Here is a 20,130-nt window from a genome sequence, read left to right as displayed (position 1 = left end):
CAACCAACGGAAACACCTGGTACACTTTTACTCAGACTTAAATACACGTGTGTTCCCTTCCAAAGATGTCTGTATTTATACCCGTCCCGAGCACTGGCCAGCTTTGTGCCTCCGTGTCCTCACCTATAAAATGGGAACAGTGGTGTTTCCAACCTCACTGGGTTGCTGAAAAGATTAATTGTGTGTATATCTGCAAAGCGCACAGAAGACAGTCTCTCTTGCTCTGTGTGTGTATTAAGAACACAAGCTATGTGCATATCAGATGAACACACACATTTAATGTTTACTGTTAGTACATGATACCTAATGCATGCACATCTTAGGAAGTGATTATTTCATGCATGAAGTATTTAAAGTGATTTTTTATTATGCGCAGTATACTGCCCATTTCTCCAATTTCTTCAAATATTCAATAACCACTGTTTCATAAGCATAACTTAAATTTTTTTAACCATAAAAGTAAAGCACATTATAAATAGAAAAAGGAGAGGGGGGTTTTAGGGCAGTGAAACTAGTCTGCATGATATTATAATGGTGGATACGTGACAGTATGTGTTTGTCAGAATCCACAGAACCGTACACGAGAGTGAACCCTAGTGTAAGCTACAGACCAGTTAGTGATGACGTAGCAGTGTTCATGCGTCAGCTGTAACAAATGTACACACCGACGTCAGAGCTGAGTAACAGGGGAACTCTGTGTGTCCACAGTCCTGTGCCTGGGGAGAGCCCCTTCCTTGCTCGCAAGTGGCCATCTTCTTGAGTGTCCTCACCTGGCAGAAAGCAGACAGCGTAAGAGCCGGCTCTCCTCTCTCTTCTTACAAGGGCACTAATCCCATTCCTGCGGGCTGCACCCTCACGGCCTCATCGCCTCCCAGAGGGCCCACCTCCAAACATCATCCCACTGGCAATCAGGATTTCAACATATGAATTTGGGGAGGACACAAACCTTCAGCTCACAAAACACACGAATGTTCGTAACAACCCTCTTCACAGCAGCCAGAAGGTGGAAACAACCCAAATGTCCACTGAGGGATGAATGGATAAACAAAACGTGGTCCACATATCTACTGGATCTAGCAACTATGAAAAGAGACAAAGTAGTGACAGAGGCTAACGAGAACGGGGTCTCTTTTGGGGCTGGGGGACGAAGATGTTCTGGAACCAGGTGCAGGTGACAGGGGCGAGACACTGTGCACGTGCTAAATGCCAAAGAATCCTAACACTTTTAAATGGCTACTTCTCTGCCAGAATTTTATCTCAGTTTGATAAATTTAAGTGTGGAAAGATACATTAAAAGCTCTAAAAAGAACCACAAAATAGCAGCCTGGATGCCAAAAAAAAAAGTACAAATGCAGTGACTGTACATATGGAAACTGAGTTTAAATATTCAGCCAGCAGCAGCAGCCCCCTGGCTCTCCACGGGGAAGCCAGCGAAGGTAGTTCACGCCTTCCCTGCGGTCCTGGAGCGATCCAGGAGCTGCATCATGGTGGGAGGGACCGGCGGGAGGGACCAGCGTTCCAGCCCAGCCACAGAAGCCGTTACTCCCCCGGGGGCGCTCACAGCCTCAGCGGGTGGGGCCTGCTCCGCCACACACATCAACGCTCCTCCAAACATTTATTTTTGTTGACTTATATTTGTTTACTTAACTTCCAAAGAAATGACTTTAAAAGTAACTATGACTTTTTGAAAGCTGTACAGTTGTCCCTTGGTAACTGCAGGGGACTGGTTCCAGGACGCCCCAAGGATACCAAAATCTGAGGATGCGCAGGTCTCCCCTATAAGACGGTGTAGGGCTGGGGTGAGGGCATAGCTCAGTGGTAGAGCTCACGCTTAACATGCGTGAGGTCCTGGGCTCCATTCCTGGTACCTCCACGAAGAAATAAATGAACAAATAGAAAGTAAAATGGTATAGCATTTGCATACAACCTACACATCTGCCCCCTTATGCTTTAAATCACCTCTAGATCGTGCGTAATACCTAACACAAGGTTAATCCTATGTACACAGTTGTAAGTATGATGTAAACGCTACATGAATAGTTGCTGGTGTGCGGCAAATTCAAGCTTTGTTTTTGGGAACCTTCTGGAACTTTTTTCCCCAAATATTTTCAATCTGAGTTTGGTTGAATCCAAGTATGCAGAACCCCTGGATACAGCGGGTGAGGGCTGACCATAAGGTGAAAACTATCTTCCAGCCAAACAACAATTTCAACCTAATGGAGCCCATTTACTGAAGAACGAGGTTTCTCAGAACGCGCACCTCGAACAGCCAACAAGGACGGTGCCGACCAGACGTGTGTGCCCTCCCAGCAGGTCAGATGACACAGGGCTCCTAAAACTCTTTCAAAAGGCCTGAAATACCATTTTACGATATTTATTTATATTTATATTTATTCACGATATTTTGTGACCCAAAGTCACAAAGCCAACAAGTGGGGAAGGCTGGATTGGAACCCGTAGTTTACTTTCAGATCAGCTGCTTGGCACACACACAAATCCTGAACGTGAAAATCCTTTAAAGGCTGTTTTTAGCCACTAAAATTCTGAGCGAGGTTTCAGACATTCTCACAAACAGCAGGATGGAGACATCAGAAAAGGTACCTCTGAGATAGGGCTGAGGGGAGGCGTGCAATAACCATTGAGCAAAGCTGAGCGTGGGTGCCGGCTGGGTGCTGCAGACTGCGACCCCGGGGGACGGTGTGCGGGGCAAGGGAAGGAGAGGGTGGGATCCGACGCACCTGGTGGAAGGCGTGATGCTGTTCGGAGCACATCACCCCGAAACGTAGTGACTTAACAACAATCATTGTGGTACGTCTCGTGGTTTCTGTGAGTCAGGACTTCAGGGAAGGTTCCGTCTGCTGGATGGTTCTGCCTCAGGGTCTCTCCTACAATGGCCAGAGTGAGAACCACGTGTGGCTGAGCAGCAGGGCACCGGCCACCATCCCTCTGTCTCCACGTGGAACGGGCTGGTTGGGTTTCTCACAACATGGCGGCCTCAGGGCAGCGGGGCATCTCAGGGGTCCTCAGGCCCTCAGTGCAAGGTAGGACGGGGCTGTGCTGTCCTTGTGGCCGTGTTCTGTTGGGTACAAAGCAAGCCACCCCTCTGCCCAGGCACGAGGGAAAGAAGAGTGGACTCCCCTTCTCCATGGGGACCTGGCAAGCTCAGAACATATGAGATGGGGGAGTGTTGGGACCACCTTGGAAAAACACAGCAGCTGCGTCTGTGTGTCTGTTGCCCCCACCTGACTGTGCGATGTCCCGAGGCAGGAACTCTCCGCTTTCCTCAGTCTCCCCAGGGCCCACGCAGGCTTGGAACCCTGGAAGTGCTCAGCGTGTGCCAAAGCCCATGCAGGTGCCCAGAGGAGGCTCGCAGGGAAGGTGGCGCTGCTTGCCCCACCCCCCGCCCCCGTGGCTTCCCGGGGACGGCGGCACCAGGGGCAGGTGGGGGCAGAGTTCTTGAAACGCGCCAGAGGCTCCTCGAGCCTCCCAGACCCACATTTAGGAAGGTGTGGCCGTGGTGGGTGGGAAGAGCCAGGGTGGGAGACGACCAGCTCTCCAGGTGAGGTGAGCGCCTCACCGGGTGACCAGCCAGGTGGGACGGTAGGCGTCTGGTTTCTGCACATCACTGATCTGTGAGGTACTGGAGGGACTCGCAGCCCACGTCCCAGGGACAAGTGTTCCGCATCCTCCCCACAGCTTCTCCTGAGAACATGGAGTCAGCCCTGGGCTCCTGTCCAGCTGACCCTCTGGCCGCGATGAGTCACCTGGTTCCCGGAGCTCCAGCGTTTCGCTGCCCCCCAGCCTCTCCTTGGCCCTCCACTCCCACTGCCCCGTCCCGACTGGGGCCACCTTCACGACTGCCCTGGGTCGCGTTCCCCCTTCCCTCAGCCCCTCCTCTGGTTCCCAGCCCCACCCGGGTTCTCTCCCCGCACGCCCTCTGGACTCTCTGGGGCTCGTGAACCCCTCTGCAGAGGATGGCCCGGTCCAGCACCGACCCCAGAGCCCTAACCTGCCTATCCCTCGGGCTCCAGACGTCTCCCTGGACAGCCATCCCACGGCCTCACTGACCACGGAAGACGACACTTTGCTAGAGCGCATGCTCAGTACCCCTGAAGTCCCGGGTTCAATTCCCAGGCCCTCCACTAAAAAATAAATAAGCCTATTTACCTCCCCTCCCACCACCCCAAAATAAAAAGAACTCTGAACAGAGCTTAACTAAAAGGAAAAAATGTAAATGAGCACGTACGTTCCCCCTTCAGACCTGCCCTTCATCTGGGGTTCTCCTTTTGGGGGGACCCCCGAAGCCCCTGGTTGGCTTTTCTTTGTCACCACCCGCAACATACAGGCTTCCCAACACCTGCTCTTCCTGCTTTTTGGATCCTTATCAGACTCTCCTCCATCCACGGCCTAGCTCCGCGCACGCCAGCACGCACTGGGGTGTCTGTCCCCGGGCCGACTGCCAGACCAGTTTTTTTTTTTAGAGGAAGTTCTGCTCATGTCACTTCTGTGTTCACATTTCTTTACTGGTCCCCTCCATTGTTCTGCATTTTAAATACATGTATGTGTGCAATGTGAGTGTGCCTGTGTGTATATGTATTTGTGTGTGTGTGTGTGTACAATGTGTATACTATGTATACAAGCATATTTATGTTATATGTAGATGTGTATATGTACGTGGATACTGTGTGCTATTTATGTAATAAATATAAGTATGTACACACACATAGGCACAACACCAGCAGGACACACACGAAAGAGTAAAACTGCTGGTCTCTGCATGGTAGGATTATGGGCGATTTACATAGTTCCTATTACTTTTCCTTTTTCAGCTGTGTTCAGTAAGCAGATCTGTTATCCTCGTGATCAGAAATAGGCAATGTTCATGCTTTTTTAAAAACAGGCACTGACGCACGCAGGCCACCCTGGGGGCCAGCGGCTGATGAAGATGTTTTCCAGACCTTCGGAGTGAACTTTCTGAGCCAAGTTGGCACCTCAGCTGTGGAGGAGTCGAGCTCCGCGCTCTGGGACTCATTAAAATCGCCTTAACAACTCTCGGAGGGACCCTGACAGCAAATGAAGCTGTTTTCTTTCCTGCCTGCTGTAATTACGATCAATTATTCAACCCATCTCAGGGCTGTCAGGAAAACAGCTTCTTTTGGAGGCCACAGGGGCCGGGAGCACACTAAAGGGAAAAACAAACCTTGGGCCTCAGGCAAGGGAGGGTTGGGAACAAACAAGTCTGAACGCGTTAGAGGGAATTAAAACTTTGAAATTGCAAGAGGAGAGTTACATCGGGGCTGTCATGAGGCAGGAGCCACCTGTGAACGCTGAGGCTGCTTGTTTTGTTTTGTTTTGTCATATTTTGTTCTTCCCATTTGTGTGATGAGGGAAGCTGCCAGCTGAGTTTCTTATTCTCCTCGGGCAAAGTTTCCTCCTGGCTCTCAAAGCACTCACTTCTCTCCGCCGCTCCCCACCCCAGCTTCTCAGCTGGCTTTTGGCCACATGTAAGACTCAAGGTTTACACTCCTAGGATCATAGATTAGGCACAGCTCTGCAGGGGGAGGGTGCAGCTCAGTGGTAAAGTGCATGCCTGGCATGCGTGAGGTCCCGGGTTCAATTCCCTGCACCTTCACTAGAAAAATAAATGGATAAATAGATGCAAGGCTGGGTGTTATCCTCCCACCACTAAACAGTCAGTAAAAAGCTTTTTAACCAAAAAGTATCTTTATTTCTTCCAACGACAGCGGAGAAAGCACAATTCTCCCAGCACATTCCCCTGTGTTTTCTCCCCTATCTTGCACACGCACACACAGGTGCGCACACCTGCACGCACCTGTACTGAACTGAATATGCAAATGTAACCATATCGTACTTGTGGGTAGGTAACCTGTCTTTTTTTTCCCCAGTTATCAGCTTGTCACAGACATCTTTCCAGAGCAGTAGATAAAGGTCTGTCTTATTCCTTTGTTGTTGTTATGTCAAATTCCAGTGTAGAGCACAATTTTTCAGTTATACATGAACATACATATATTCACTGTCACATTTTTTCTCTGTGAGCTACCACAAGATCTCGTATATATTTCCCTGTGCTATACAGTATAATCTGGTTTATCTATTCTACATATGCCTGTCAGTAGCTACAAATTTTGAACTCCCGGTCTGTCTTACTCTTTCTCAATGACGACTTACACTTCTAACCCATGGCTGCACCATGGATTTATTCATTCACTCCTTCAGCGAGTATTTTAAGGGCATGTGACATGTGCTGGGTATTGTGCTGGGGGTATGGTTGTAAAGAAAAAGCAAACAGAAGTCAATAAAACTAAGTTAAAGTAATAAAAATAAAACTAAAATAAAAATAAAACTAAATAATAAAAAATTAAAACTAAATAAAAGACATAAAAATGGAACTTACTGAGTAGGCTCTACACTTCGCACTGAAAGAGAAAGTTCACAGACGCACACACAGGGAACCAGAAGCAAAATAAAAAGGGAGAACAAGGATGAGAAAGGTGCCTGTAAAGTAACTGTGATTCAAAGTATGTTATTGTACAGATGGCCGACAGGCACATGGAAAGATGCTCAGTATCGCTAATTATCAGAGAATCGCAAGTCAAAACTACCATGAGGTATCACCTCCCACCAGCCAGAATGGCCATCATTCAAAAGTCCACAAACGACAAACGCTGGAGAGGCTGTGGAGAAAGGGGACCCCCCCTACACTGCTGGTGGGAATGCAGTTTGGTGCAGCCACTGTGGAAAACAGTATGGAGATTCCTGGGAATAGACTTACCATATGACCCAGGAATCCCGCTCCTGGGCATATATCCAGAAGGAACCCTACTTCAGGATGATATCTGCACCCCAATGTTCACAGCAGCACTATTTACAATAGCCTAAATACATGAAGACAGCCTAAATGTCCATCAACAGATGACTGGATAAAGAAATTGTGGTATATTTATACAATGGAATACTACTCAGCCATAAAAAAGAATAAAATAATGCCATTTGCAGCAACACGGATGGACCTAGAGATTGTCATTCTAAGTAAATCAGACAGGGAAAGACAAACACCATATGATAACACTTAGATGTGGAATCTAAAAAAAAATAGACACATAAATTTATTTACAAAACAGAAATAGACTCACAGACATAGAAGACAAACTTATGGTTACCAGGGGGAAAAGGGGTGGGAAGAGATAAATTGGGAATTCGGAATTTGTAGATACTAACTATTATATGTAAAATAGATAAACAGTCAGGTCCTACTGTCCAGCACTGAGAACTATATTCAATACCTTATAATGGCGTATAATGAAAAAGAATATGAAAAGGAATATATACGTGTATAACTGAATCACTGTGCTGTACACCAGAAACTAACACAACATTGTAAATCGATGGTACTTCAATAAAAAAAGAAAGAACAAAAATAGTTATTTGAGCAGTGCTACATCTGTAAATAAATCAATTGAAGAGAATAGAGAATCTAAAAACACAGCCATGTACACAGGAGAGTTGTATGCATAAGAAAGTCATGTTTTACAACTCAAATGTCCATTAACAGATAAGCAGAGAAAGAATAATGTGTCTACGCATTGTTATTATTATTCAGAGAATAATAATCAACGATAAATTAACTATTGAAACAGAAGATAGTAGGGTGAATCTGTAAATCAAAATTACCAGTGGAAAAAGTCACACCCAAGGAAAATACATGCTGGCTGTATGATTCTGTTTATTTAAAACTCTAAAAATATGCACTAGTCTATGGTCACCTGGGCAGGGGGAGGAACAGACCATGTGGGCTCAAGTGGAAATTTTAGGGGAGGATAGAAATTACCTCAATTATGATCATGGTTTCACAGACAACAAAATGCATTAAATCATAAATTGATAATATGTGCAGTTTATCCCATTTCAATTACACCTAAATGAAATTGTAAGAAATTTTTTAAAAGTCACCTTTTTTTGCACCAAAGGGACACAGTCAGCAGCATGAAAAGACAACCTACGGAATGGGAGAAAATACTTGCAAATCATATACCTGAAAAGGGGCTTAAAGTCCAGAATATATAAAGAATTCAACAACAAAAAGCTAAGGACCCAATTAAACACTGGGCAAAGGACTTGACTAGGCACTTCTCCAAAGATGGCCAACAAGCACACGAAAAGATGATCAACATCATGAATCCTATGAATTCAAATCAACACAATGAGGTACACAGGATAAAAAAACTGGAACCCTTGTGTACCCAGTACATACAGAAAATTATATGGAACTGCGCAGAAAACAGCATGGAAACAGAATCACATACGATCCAGCAATCCCACATCTGGGTATATACCCCAAATAACTGAAAACAGGGACTCAAACAGATATTTTTACACCCACAGCGGCATTATTCACAATGCACAAAAGGTGGAGACAACCCACTTTAAAAATGAACACATTTTTCCAAAGAAGACACACAGACGGCCAACAGGCACATGATAAGATGCTCAGCATCGGTACTCACCAGGGAAATGCAAGTCAAACCATGATGAGGTGTCACCTCACAGCTGTCAGAATGGCCATCATCAAAAAGTCTGCAAATAACAAACGGTGGCGAGGATGTGGAGAAAAGGGACTCCTAGCACACTGTTGGTGGGAATGTAAACTGGTGCCGTCATCGTGGAAAACAGTACGGAGAATCCTCAAAAAACTAAAAACCGACTTACCTATGATCCAGCAATCCCATCCATGGGTATACATCCACAGAAAACAAAAACACGGATTAGGAAAGATTCACACGCTCCAATGTTCGTAGCAGCATTATTCACATCGCCAAGACCTGGAAGCAACCCAAGTGTCCATCAACAGACAAATAGATAAAGAACATATATGTATGCACACACAATGGAATATTAGCCATAAAAAAGAGTGAAGTTTTGATATTTGCAGCAACATGGATGGACCTAGAGGGTATTATGCTTACTGAAATAAGTCATTCAGGGAAGGCAAATACTGTTATAACTTATATGTGTAGTTTAAAAGATAAAACAAACAAATGTATATGACAAAACAGAACCAGATTCACAGACAGAGAGCAAGCTAGCGGTTGGTCACCCGGGAGGCAGGAGACGCGGGGGACGGGCGAGATGGGGTGGGCGATTAAGAGACAAACTACTATGTGTAAAATGAATACGCTACAGGAATGTCTTGTACAGCACAGGGGATACAGCCAGCCAGTGTTCTATGATAACTTCACATGGAGTAAAATCTATAAAAATTTTGAATCACTGTGCTGCACACTTGAAACTAGTACAATATTGTAAATCAACTATACCTCAATAAAATTTTTTAAAATATGTAAAATGATCATTTTTGTCTCATTTAAAACTGCATGGTAGGGAGGAGGGCATAGCTCAGTGGTACAGCGCATGCTTAGCATGCACGAGGTCCTGGGTTCAATCCCCGGCACCCTCATTAAAAAATAATAATAATAAAAAATAAATAAACCTACTTACCCCCCCAAAAAAGCTAAAAATAAATACATAAGCCTGATTATCTCCCCCTGCAAAAAAAAAAACTGCATAAAAAATAAAACCGATTATAATCTAATTAGAAGATTATCATATAGTAAGCACAATTTTATCTCTGCAGTACTTTGGGGTTAGTAATAATGACTCGTATAATGATAAAATATTTCATGATGAAATTTAAATATACCGTTCTAGTTAAAGAACAAAATGGCAGGTCATGTAAACTACCATACGAAGCATCAGATTCATCCTCACACTAACAGCAGAAAGATTTAAATTTTTTAACAGATACTCATTCCTTGGGATATCCATTAGAAAAACCTTTCCCCATTTGATGCACTGGTCATTTTATTTTATTTTTATTTTTATTTTTTTATTGAAGTACAGTTGGCTTACAATACTACATTAGCTTCAGTTGTACAACATAATAATTAGATATTTTTACAGAATGTACTCCTTACACCGTTACTATAAAATATTGACTATTTTCCATTACATCGCTGGAACTATTTTGTGCCTAATAGTTTGCACCAATTAAATCTATCTTGCCCCTCCCTCTTCCTTCTCCCCACTAGTTACCACTAGCTTGTCCTGTGTATCTGTGAGACTCTTTCTGTTTTGTTACATTTGTTCCTTTGTTTTACTTTCTAGATTCCATTCATTATTTTGACATTTTATTTTTACTATTTTTATACAAATTTTAAAGGTCACACTTCATTTACAGTTATTACAAAATACTAACTATATTCCCTGTGTTGTGCACTACATCCTTGTAGCCTGCTTTACACCCTCTCCCTCACCTCTATATTGCCTCTCCCCCTCTCCCCACTGGTAGCCCCTAGTTTGTTCTCTGTGAGTCTGCTTCTTTTTTTTTTGTCGTATCCAGTAGTTTGTTGTTGTTTTTAGACTCCACATATAAGTGATATCATACAGCGTTTGTCTTTGGCTTATTTCATGTAGCAAAATGCCCTTCAAATCCATCCATGTTGCTACAAATGCACATTTTATTTCTTTTTTATGGCTGAGTAGTATTCCATTGTGTGTGTGTGTTTTGTGTGTATCACATCTTCTTCATCTATTTGTCTGTTGATGGATACTTGGATTGCTTCCATATCTTGGCAATTGTAAATAATGCTTCTGTGAACATTGGGGTGCTTGATCTTTCTGAAACAGTGTTTTTGGGGGTTTTTTGTAGACATATACAGGAGTGGAAGTTTCCATTGTTTTTTATTTTATTTTTTAATTTTATTTTTTGATTTACGATGTTGTGTTAGTTTCTGGTATACAGCATAATGATTCAGTTATACGTATATATATTCATTTTCATTACAGGTTATTATATTGGTTATTTTATTTTATTTCATTTTATTTTATGGGAACAGCTTCATTTTGTCTTGTGCCATCTCTACAATTAACAGACCACTTCATTGTTTTGGGGTTTTTTTTTTCATTTGTTTGTTTGTTTGTTTACATTGGTTATTTTAAATGGTAGCAGAACTAGCTAGACACACCTGTTAGAGGAAGCTCTTTGCTGCCATCTACTGGACATTTGTCATAATAACTACTACACAAATCAGCTCTAAAATCGTTACAATTTTACAATTTTAAATGTTTGAAATAACCAAGGTATATGTGATGCCAGTGGCACCAGCTTAGGCACCGCCACCTTGTTCTGTGAAAAAAAAAAATCCGAACCAGCAAAGAAATGCAGAAGCCCTGATTGTTCCAATCCTCACTCACTTATCAGACCATCAAACCTTGAATTCCTCCCCGTAAGAAATGGTTCTCTTAGTGTCAATGATGCAAGATAATTTCTCACCAAACCAAAACATATTAACTTCAAAAACATATGACTACTGTATGAGGAAATGTAAGACAAGATTTAGTACTCCCCTAGCTCTGACTGGCAATTGTTTTAGGTATATTATTGGCTATTCAACATTTGATAAACTTTAGTTCTTGAGCATCTATTGTATGTCCAAAACTGTCATGGGCCTTTCTACATTTGGGGGTTTTGGAGGGAGGGGTGATTAGGTTTATTTATTGGTTTGTTTGTTTGTTTGTTTTTAACAGAGGTACTGGGGATTGAACCCTGGACCTCTTGCATGCTAAGCACACACTCTACCACTGAGCTATAGTGTCCCCCTGTCATGGGCCTTTTGAGACTTGAAATAAGATAGAAAAGTTTATTTAGTCCCACAAAATATTTACAATAAAATATCTTCCAGGACGTTCCACAGGAAAAAAAAAAAAACCTCACGAGATTTCACTTTGCTAACCTTCCAACAATTACAATTTTAAACCTCAGGTCCTCCTTCACGAGACAACCCACCCCTGCCCCAGCCAGTTTGCATCTTGGCAACACACAGATTGGGTGGAGGTAACCTTTCCAATGTTCACTAGCGTACACTGATTGCCACCGAGACGTCCATCTTTCTGGAAGCTTCCCAGTGGCTCCAGGACTTACTCTGTGCACAGGGTTCTTTTTGAGTTCCCCTACAACCCCAGGCCATCCTCCAGCCTTTCCAAGTGAGCTGCCTTCCCAGGACAGATTTCTGTCTCAGTCCCCTTCTCCCCCGTTCCCTCTCTTCTGGTCTGTCCCTTTCTCTTCTCTTGTCCTCTCTTCACGATCTGCCCAGAAGGACCTTTTACTTGGAGCATGCGGAAGTCTTGCGGCGCCACTGCATTTCCAAGAAATGTTGCGTACATTTTCTGTTATCTAAAGCGCATTTCTGAGCCTGTGGCATTTGAAATGTCAACAGAACTTGGAAAAAATGTTTTCTTTCCACCCTAACACACGCTCCCCCTGAGGCAGTGAGCACAAAATTATGACAGCTTGACTGAGGAAGGGAAGGGGGGAGACAATTTAGATTTAATTTATTGATTAATGTCTGAAAATTCTATCCCCCTGGACTGTGCATTGTGTGATCCTGTTTTTGGAAAAGAAAAAGCGAGAGAATAGTGAGTAGAGAAATGGATACAAAGCAAACAAACAGGCAGTAGCACCCACAGCCACCAAGGGGATGGCGGTATTGTGACCTACTTGCCGTGGATAGAATATAACGCAGGGATGAAAATGAATAAACTACAGTGATCCTTAAAACCTGGACGGGTTTTAGTAACAAAGTAGAGGTAAAAAGCAAATCCAAGACCTGACATCTCATGTCGGCTTCAGCTTACATGTCGCTTCTCTAGAGGGACCTCTTCCTAGAATTCCAGCTAGAACAGCCCCTGACACCGGCCAACAATGTCTGCTACCCTGTGGTGGTCCCACCTCCGTAATTAACAACCATCCTTTGATGGGGTAACTGATGTCTTCTCTGGGTTACTTATAAAACGATACACAGTATGTTACTCTTCTGTTAAAAAATAAAAAGGGAGGTAGCACGCTGGGCAGTCCTGAGGATCTGTCTGCCTCCACGGCGTTTGGACAGAGCAGAGCCAGGGCCGCCCCCCTCCAGCCTCCCACGCCCTCCCCGCTTTCTTCCGCTCGCAGCTTTGGACCCAACCTCTCGGCGATCACGGCCTCCGGGACCAGCAACACCGCTTCTGGGCTTAGCTCCTTACCGCCGCCCAACCGTGCGCTCCGAGGAGCGTCAGAGCGACTCCCCGGGGTGGGGGTGGGGGGGCCGCCGTCCACCGCCAGGTCGGCACGCATCTGCCGGCCCCGGCACCTGCCTCTCTCTCGGGGCCTCGATTGCCGCCGCGACGACGGGGCTCTGGGGGCGGGGGCGGGGGCGGGGGCGGGGGCGGGGGCCGCCTTCCCCTCGAATCGGCGCAGGAGACGCGCCCGGGCGCCGAGCTGCGCTGAAGACGGAGGAGCAGCGGGCGGCGGCCCCCCTCCCAGGACGCGCGGGGGGTTGGGGCGGGGGTGGGGGCACCCGGGCGCTACGGGGGCCCCCGGGGCGCGGGGAGACCCGAGCCAGGCCCTTCGCGGTCCGCACGCCCTGCGCTCCGCCCGCGCAGACCCCGCTCTCCCCCCGTGACTTCCCGGAGACGCGCGTCCTCGGTGAGCAGGTGCCGCGCATCAAGGGCTGAGCCCGCCCGACCCGCCTCCGCGGGCGGGCGGCCCCGGGCTGCGCTGCGGAGTGTCTCCCCCGAAGGCTCAGAACCTCCGCGAGCCTCCGGAGCCCAGCGGGCTGGGAGGGGCCCCGGTGTCAGGGCTCCTCTCTGCGGCCCCCGGGCAGCTCTGTGACCACCCTGGAGCCCCTCCTGAGCCTTCGACCAAATGGAAACAACAAAGCGTTTTGCATCAGTCAGTCAATCAATCAATCAATCATCAATCAATCAATCAATCAATCAAAAGAGCAAAAACGAAATAACATATTCTTAGGCATACACGCACATATAATAAGATTTTCTCAAGTAAAGGAATGATGAACTTAGAATTTGTGCCGGTGGTTCCTCCAGGTGAGGAGGCTGGCGGCTGTGTCCCAGGGAACTGCCTACTTAGGTGTGTATTATTCCCAATATTCTATTTCCTGGAGCTGATAGAAAGCTCAGGGATTTTTAAAAATATATTTACAGAAGCAAATTAACAAGTACATATATAATTAAATAGAAATATAATTGGACCCGTTATAATACTGCCAATACAATTTCGTGGCTGCAGGCAAAATTAAATAAATTTTTCTAAAAAGGAAATGAATCATGTTAACAATGACTATCTCTGAGTGTTGAAAGTATGCTTTTAATTTTTTTCCTTTGGGGTGAGTGTATAGTTCAGTGGTAGAGTGCAGACTTAGCATGCAGGAGGCCCTGGGTTCAATCCTCAGTACCTCCATTCAAAACAAACTAAAAAAGTAGCCTTGATTTTTTTCTTTTTCTCTGCATTTTATAATTACTGCAGAGTGACTGTGTGCTACTTAATGTTTTTTAAAAATACTCATTCTAACAATCTGATGGGGTTTTTTTACCCACAAAAAAGGCATGCCGCTATTTACAAATCTGGGAGAAAAGGAGCTTATGAGACAGAGGAGCAGGAAGGAGAGAAAGCAGTTAAAAAGAGGAAGCTCAGACCAGCATGTGACTGAAGCCAAGCCGACAAAGGATTTTGATAGGAACCAACAGGCCAGTTTCAGCAAGGGCTTCTAAGAGTGTGAGGCCGAGGAGGACTGACTGAGAAATGACTGTGGACCCCGACAAGACCAAAGTCACTGTCCACTCTGTTAAGAGCCATTTTAGTGGCAAGTTGCAGAAGCAAGCCGGAAGGGAGGGGTTCAGAAGAGAAGAGGGTGGGAGGCCGTGAGGACAAGGCAGACACCTGTGTTCTCCGTCCTCCTGTTCCCTTTCCATGTTTATACGCGTTGACCACGTACCACTTGGAGGATATTTTTTTTAATAGACTGGATGAAAGGGACACAAGAGCCCCCTGAACTACTTTTGCAACTTTCTGTGAATCTAATTTTGTTTTAAAAGTGAACATTCCCATGGCCACCCGAGAGCTACTAAATCAAAACCTAAGCATGGCACTCCTTCATTTGGGGCTTCAGAGAGCCTTCAGGGGAAGCCGATGGAGCTAAATTAAAGACTCAGATTGCCTCAGATTGCCTCAGTCGTCCTCTGGTCTAAGGGGAAGCTGTGGTTGCAAAAATCAGAAGATGAAAACACAGGACATATGGATGGTCATGAATTTTATTTTTCGAGTTGTAGACTATACTGCATAATATTGTAACGGTGGACATGGGTATTATACATTTGTACAAATCCAGCAAATGTACATTAACATGAGTGAACATGGATGTGATCTAAAGATTTGGGGTGAAAATGACATGCCAACGCTGGTTGATTAATTACAGCCAATGCACGACGCTGGTAGGCGTTGTTGCTCATGGAAAACATGACTTTGGCCGAGGGCGAGAGGTACGTCAATAGGAAATCTGTCCTAAAATATTATTTAAAAAAAACACCCCAGCAGACCATATGACGCAAAAAAAAATCGAATAGGAAAGGAAATCCGCAGCAGCCTCAGTTTCCTGATGAGTGTTGAAAACCAGTGAGACTTGCACTCATCAGAAGAGGAAAAACACAAAGCAAAAAGTTCTCAAAAAAAAAAAAAAAAAAACTATGACTCTGGAAGCAGAAAACCAAAGTCAATCCCAAAAACAAGTCATCACTCAGGGACCCTCATCATCCACGAGGGTGGAGCCCCCATTGTGCTCCAGATCCTCCTGGAGTTCTTAACTGCTCACCCACCATTTGGATTGTGTAGGTGACCAGTCATCCAGAATTTCCTTCTTGGAGCAGAAGGGACGTGGACCTGTGGGCAGAATCATTGGCGAGTCATCCTGAAATGTGTTTTCTGGTGGCGTTTGAAGGTTCCCAGCTGACGGAAGGCGCCGTGACACTCGGGACACACGTAGGGCTTGAGTCCAGAGTGGGTGCGTCGGTGAACGTTGAGGTTCCCCCTGTGGCTGAAGGCCTTGTCGCAGTGCTCACACTGGAAGGGCTTCTCCCTGGTGTGGACCCTCTTGTGAGCACGCAGCGTGGAGTCGTGGGCGAACCTCTTGGGGCAGAGGTCACAGCAGTGCGGCTTCTCGCCCGTGTGGACTCGCTGGTGAACTCGCAGGTCCGAAGGCTGCATGAAGCCCTTGGCACAGACGTTGCATCGAAAGGGCCTCTCTCTCGTGTGTGTCCTCTGGTGAAGGGTGAACTGAGATTCATACCGAAATCTTTTCTTGCACACCCTGCATTCATACGGTGTGCGCGCCGGGGCTGCGTCTCCCTCAGGACGGCTGCGCGGCCCCACCGTGCTGGGTGCACGGACGGAACGGGACCCAAGTTGTCCTGAGACCTCTCCTGTGTCCACAGATGGGGCTCCTTCTTGATGCACATCTGGGCAAGTGGGACTGTTGGCCCGTTTTCGCTTATAACGTCTCAGACTCCTCCGAGAGCCTCCTCTGTGTGCACTCCGAGTGGAAACTTCTCTCTCTGGAAGACAGGTGGGAGGCCACATCCCCACTTGAAGATCCATTCCTTCTTGGGCATCCTTCCCGCCCTGTGCCGTCCCGGAATCTGCCGAGAGAGGGGATTCAGCGCACACCATGTACTGAGGAGCTTTCTCTGAGATCCCAAGCTCATTGGAACCAAGCACTGATGTGCGCTGACACCTTCCCGTGAAGCAGCCCACCTGAGTGTTTGGGTTGTGGGAAGCACTGAAAGGCAATGCAGGAGAGGGCTGGCGTTGGAGAACCAACCCTCCCCACTGCCCCCAGACCTCTGCCCCAGAGGGGTGTAATGCTGGGCCGCCACGGGAAGGGAGGCACTCACTCCTCCGAAGTGCGGGCCGCCCTACTCACCAGGACCCTCCTGGAGCTCAGGCTGAGCCTGCAGGGCTCCTGCCTCTTTCCTGTCTTCCAGCATGTCCTCCTCCACGTTCCGCTTGGGCGTCAGACCCTCCAGATCAGCTGATTCAGGAGTGGTCTCTGGCTGGAGAGCTTTCTCTTCCTGACAAGGGCCAACCAGAGTCAATAACCATCTGAATGTAAATTAGCCCATGAAGAGAGCGCTGTCTCCTCCTTCCCATCCCGCTCATCCCCCGGATCTGAGACCCCCCCTTTCCTAGGAACAGTTTGGAGGATACGCCCTGACTTCTCCTGGGTCTCCCCACCACCCTGACACTCATCACCTGACTCCTTAATCTGTCCGCAACACATCTCTCAGTCAAGTCCCGACCAGCATCACCCTGGCCCTCGGAATTCTCTCTGCATTAGTTTCTCCGAGTCGCCCCAACTTCTCCCTGCCCCGGACTCGGGATGTAAAGCCCTCGGGGTCCAGGCCTGCTGACTTCAGCACTCATGGATGCTTTGGCTGGATTCGTCTTTGTGATGGAGGCTGTCCCGGGCATGGCTGAATGACCCTGAGCAGCATTGGTGGTCCCCACTCACTAGAAGTCAACAGCCTCCCTCCCCCTTATCCCCTTTTGGACAAATCAACTGTCTCCAGACATTCGTCAGTGTCTTCTGGGAGGCAAGGTGGGTGGGACTGGGAACGACTCCTCCCATGCAAGCCTCAAGCGTCTTTGAGGACGGCGGCCGCCGGGAAATCTGCTGTCAGTGCATCTGCCCGTGGCCAACTGACCTGAGCCTTCCACTGACAAGATTTCTTCCTCCCCACTCTTAAGGCTGCGTGCTTTCAGGACAGAGGGACAAAGCTGGGGGAGGTTTTATGGTCACAGCGGCTGGAAAAAGTCTAGGGGCTGACTGCATCCATGGGAATTCCTGGAGCCCTTGGGTCCAGTTCTGCTCTACCCATGGCTCCCAGTGACTCCAGCAGCCACGTCCACCCGTCCTCTTCTGCCTCCTCCCCACCTCTTCCAGAGATCAGGCCTCACACACTCACCGCCCCGTTGACAGTGCCTTGCCCCCAGGCCGCTCCTGCCGCTCTCGGCTTACCTGCTGGCCGTTTTCTGGACGGACGCCATTCATGGGAGACTGGGGCTTCCTGAATAGTTCTCTCTCGTCATCTGTGTCACTGACCCCAGCTTCAGCCCTCTGAACTTCTGGGTCTCGCACAAGAAAGTTCTTACCCCGTATGTGGACTACGGTCTGGGTGGGGAGGGAGTCAAACATGACCCGTCTCACTACAAGGACCACAATGCAGCTCCCAAGCCGTCCCAACTGCATCCGACCCCATAAAAGCACACTTTATGAGAACCACTTGTTTACAGGAGCAACCGGCCCCAAGTTGGGACAGCCAGAAGCGTCTCTCAGCGATGATGCCTGATGCAAACTCACATCGGGTTGGGAACCACTGGTCTAGAATCAGCCCCTCAGGCCCCATCTTCTTCAACCCCCTTTCAGCCCCCAGCCCTCCCTTTGCTGAACCGGTCGGGACGGTCCTACTCACCCATTTCTTAGGTTTTCTGTTCTCTCTTAGCAGGTCCTCCAGATCTCTGCAACTCTCCACGCCACTCTCCCTGACCAAGACCTGGAAGCCCAGGGGCATGCAGGTCATGAACTGCTCCAGCACCAGCTTGTCCATAATCTGCTCCTTGGTGTGGAGATCTGGCCTCAGCCACAGACGGCACAGCTCACGGAGTCTCCTCAGGTCCTGGATGGGGTCGGACTCCTCTGAGCCACTAAATGTTCTGAAGCTAACATGCCACTTTTCAGGGTCGTGGTCTGGCTCTTCTGTAAGCGTGCCTTGGGACGGCACGGACGCTGGCGACTCTGATCCAGGGCAGTCTGGGAGTTTTCTGTGACCCCGGAAAAATGTCTCTTCCTCCACCATAGTGATGGGAGAAATTTCCATGGGACTCTGGGCAGACGCTTCTAGGCGCCGGCGCCTCATTGACACCTTTGGAAAGGGATTTCCTCCGTCTTCCTCAGCGATGGACTCACTGTTCAGAAGTCTGGGGCAAAACAGGAATGAACCACAAGAGTTTAATCTTCATCCATCCTTCCCTGTCCCCTCTTCCCTCATCCCAGTACTGGACACCCTTCCCTAACTGGCTCAGTATTTCCTAAGGGAGACGTTAATCTACTGTGTTATTTTTCTAACATCATCTTTGTAGGAAAAGGCTGTTGAAATGTCTGAACTGCCAGTGATTCCTGCACCCCGCCACCCACACGGAGACGCTGCCGAAGCCTGTGGAGGCCCTTTCGGCGGTCACACCGGGGGCCGTGGGAGAGGTGCGGAGCCCCAAGCTGGATGCGGCCACTCACCCCGCTGTGTCACGGAGGGACAACCCTCTCCCGTCCTCCAAACAACAAAAACTACGTGGTCAAAAACGTCCACTGGGCCGCGGTTCCGAAACCCTTGCTTACAGAATGAAGCACCCCACACCTCGGAGCGGGGAGAACTGCTCCTCTCACGGAGGGTTCCACAAACAACCCCAGTTAACGTGGGGTTCGAGGGAGACCCCTGGTGCTCACAGGGCCTCCGGCTGACGCAGGGTGAGTGGAAAGCCAACTCTTCCTGAAGCCCGCCTCCTTCTGTCCTGATTTCCAAGCGTTCTCCGTGGGCGCTCCCTCTCGGCACGGACCTCCTCCGACCTCTTGCCTGCAGCCTCCTCCAGTCGGGGACTGGCTCAGTCTGCGCCTGGAGCTGACAGGCCTCTGTTTATATAGAGCTGGGGAAGTCCAGGGGCCGTCCTGCCTGTAACCCAATCAGCCCACTGATTGGAGCGACTAAGTTGGCGGAAGACCTTGGGATCCACGACATTAGATAATCCAATAAGATTCAGTTTCCCACGGAAACTCCACCAGCAGAGTCCGTGACTTGTTCAAGGCGCCTTGATCCCGCTTTTGTGGTGGACTTTCCTTATTGCATTTCCTTTATCTTCGACTTTCATGGATTGTAAATTTTTTGGCAACTAGATTGATTTTCCTGGTCTAGCGATTTTTTTTCTCCCTGGCCTGGAGAGGTGGACAAAGTCAAACAATAGAGGTCTACAGATTTAACAAATCAGGTCCCCTACTCTTTTTTTTATGCAAGTGAGTCTGAAAAGACTTTGTCTACAATCAGCTGACAAGACAAAGTGTGACAAGCACCGCATCTGTGTAGGCGCGAGAACCCAGAGGTTGTGCCCCAGCGCGGGGGCGAGTGAGGTCCTATGGGTGTGGGACACCTTCCATTTCCTCCCTGCCCGGGGAAGCA

The 20,130-nt window shown here is 47.6% G+C and overlaps 1 protein-coding gene across 1 annotated transcript; it reads right to left on the bottom strand.

The window, feature by feature from the left end:
• Positions 1-15,802: 15,802 nt before the first annotated feature.
• Positions 15,803-18,822, bottom strand: LOC135322196 (zinc finger and SCAN domain-containing protein 5B-like). Its single transcript, XM_064490032.1, has 4 exons — positions 18,379-18,822; positions 17,925-18,077; positions 16,830-16,977; positions 15,803-16,545 (listed from the first exon to the last, which is right to left on the bottom strand). The coding sequence occupies exons 1-4, from the start codon at positions 18,820-18,822 to the stop codon at positions 15,803-15,805; spliced, it is 1,488 nt and encodes a 495-aa protein (XP_064346102.1).
• Positions 18,823-20,130: the final 1,308 nt, after the last annotated feature.

This window comes from Camelus dromedarius, chromosome 9, assembly GCF_036321535.1.
Source record: "Camelus dromedarius isolate mCamDro1 chromosome 9, mCamDro1.pat, whole genome shotgun sequence".
In the NCBI taxonomy this organism is placed as follows: Eukaryota; Metazoa; Chordata; class Mammalia; order Artiodactyla; family Camelidae; genus Camelus; species Camelus dromedarius.
Note: the sequence above shows the minus strand (reverse complement) of the source record. Positions and strands in the feature narration are given on the sequence as shown.

Coding starts and splice junctions, on each gene's coding strand:
- LOC135322196 (XM_064490032.1), bottom strand. CDS start 18,822: ATGAGGCGCCGGCGCCTAGAAGCGTCTGCCCAGAGTCCCATGGAAATT. Junction 16,978..17,924: donor GTCCAGAAAACGGCCAGCAG/GTAAGCCGAGAG, acceptor GGCCCTTGTCAG/GAAGAGAAAGCTCTCCAGCC. Junction 16,546..16,829: donor TGAGCTCCAGGAGGGTCCTG/GTGAGTAGGGCG, acceptor CTCTCTCGGCAG/ATTCCGGGACGGCACAGGGC.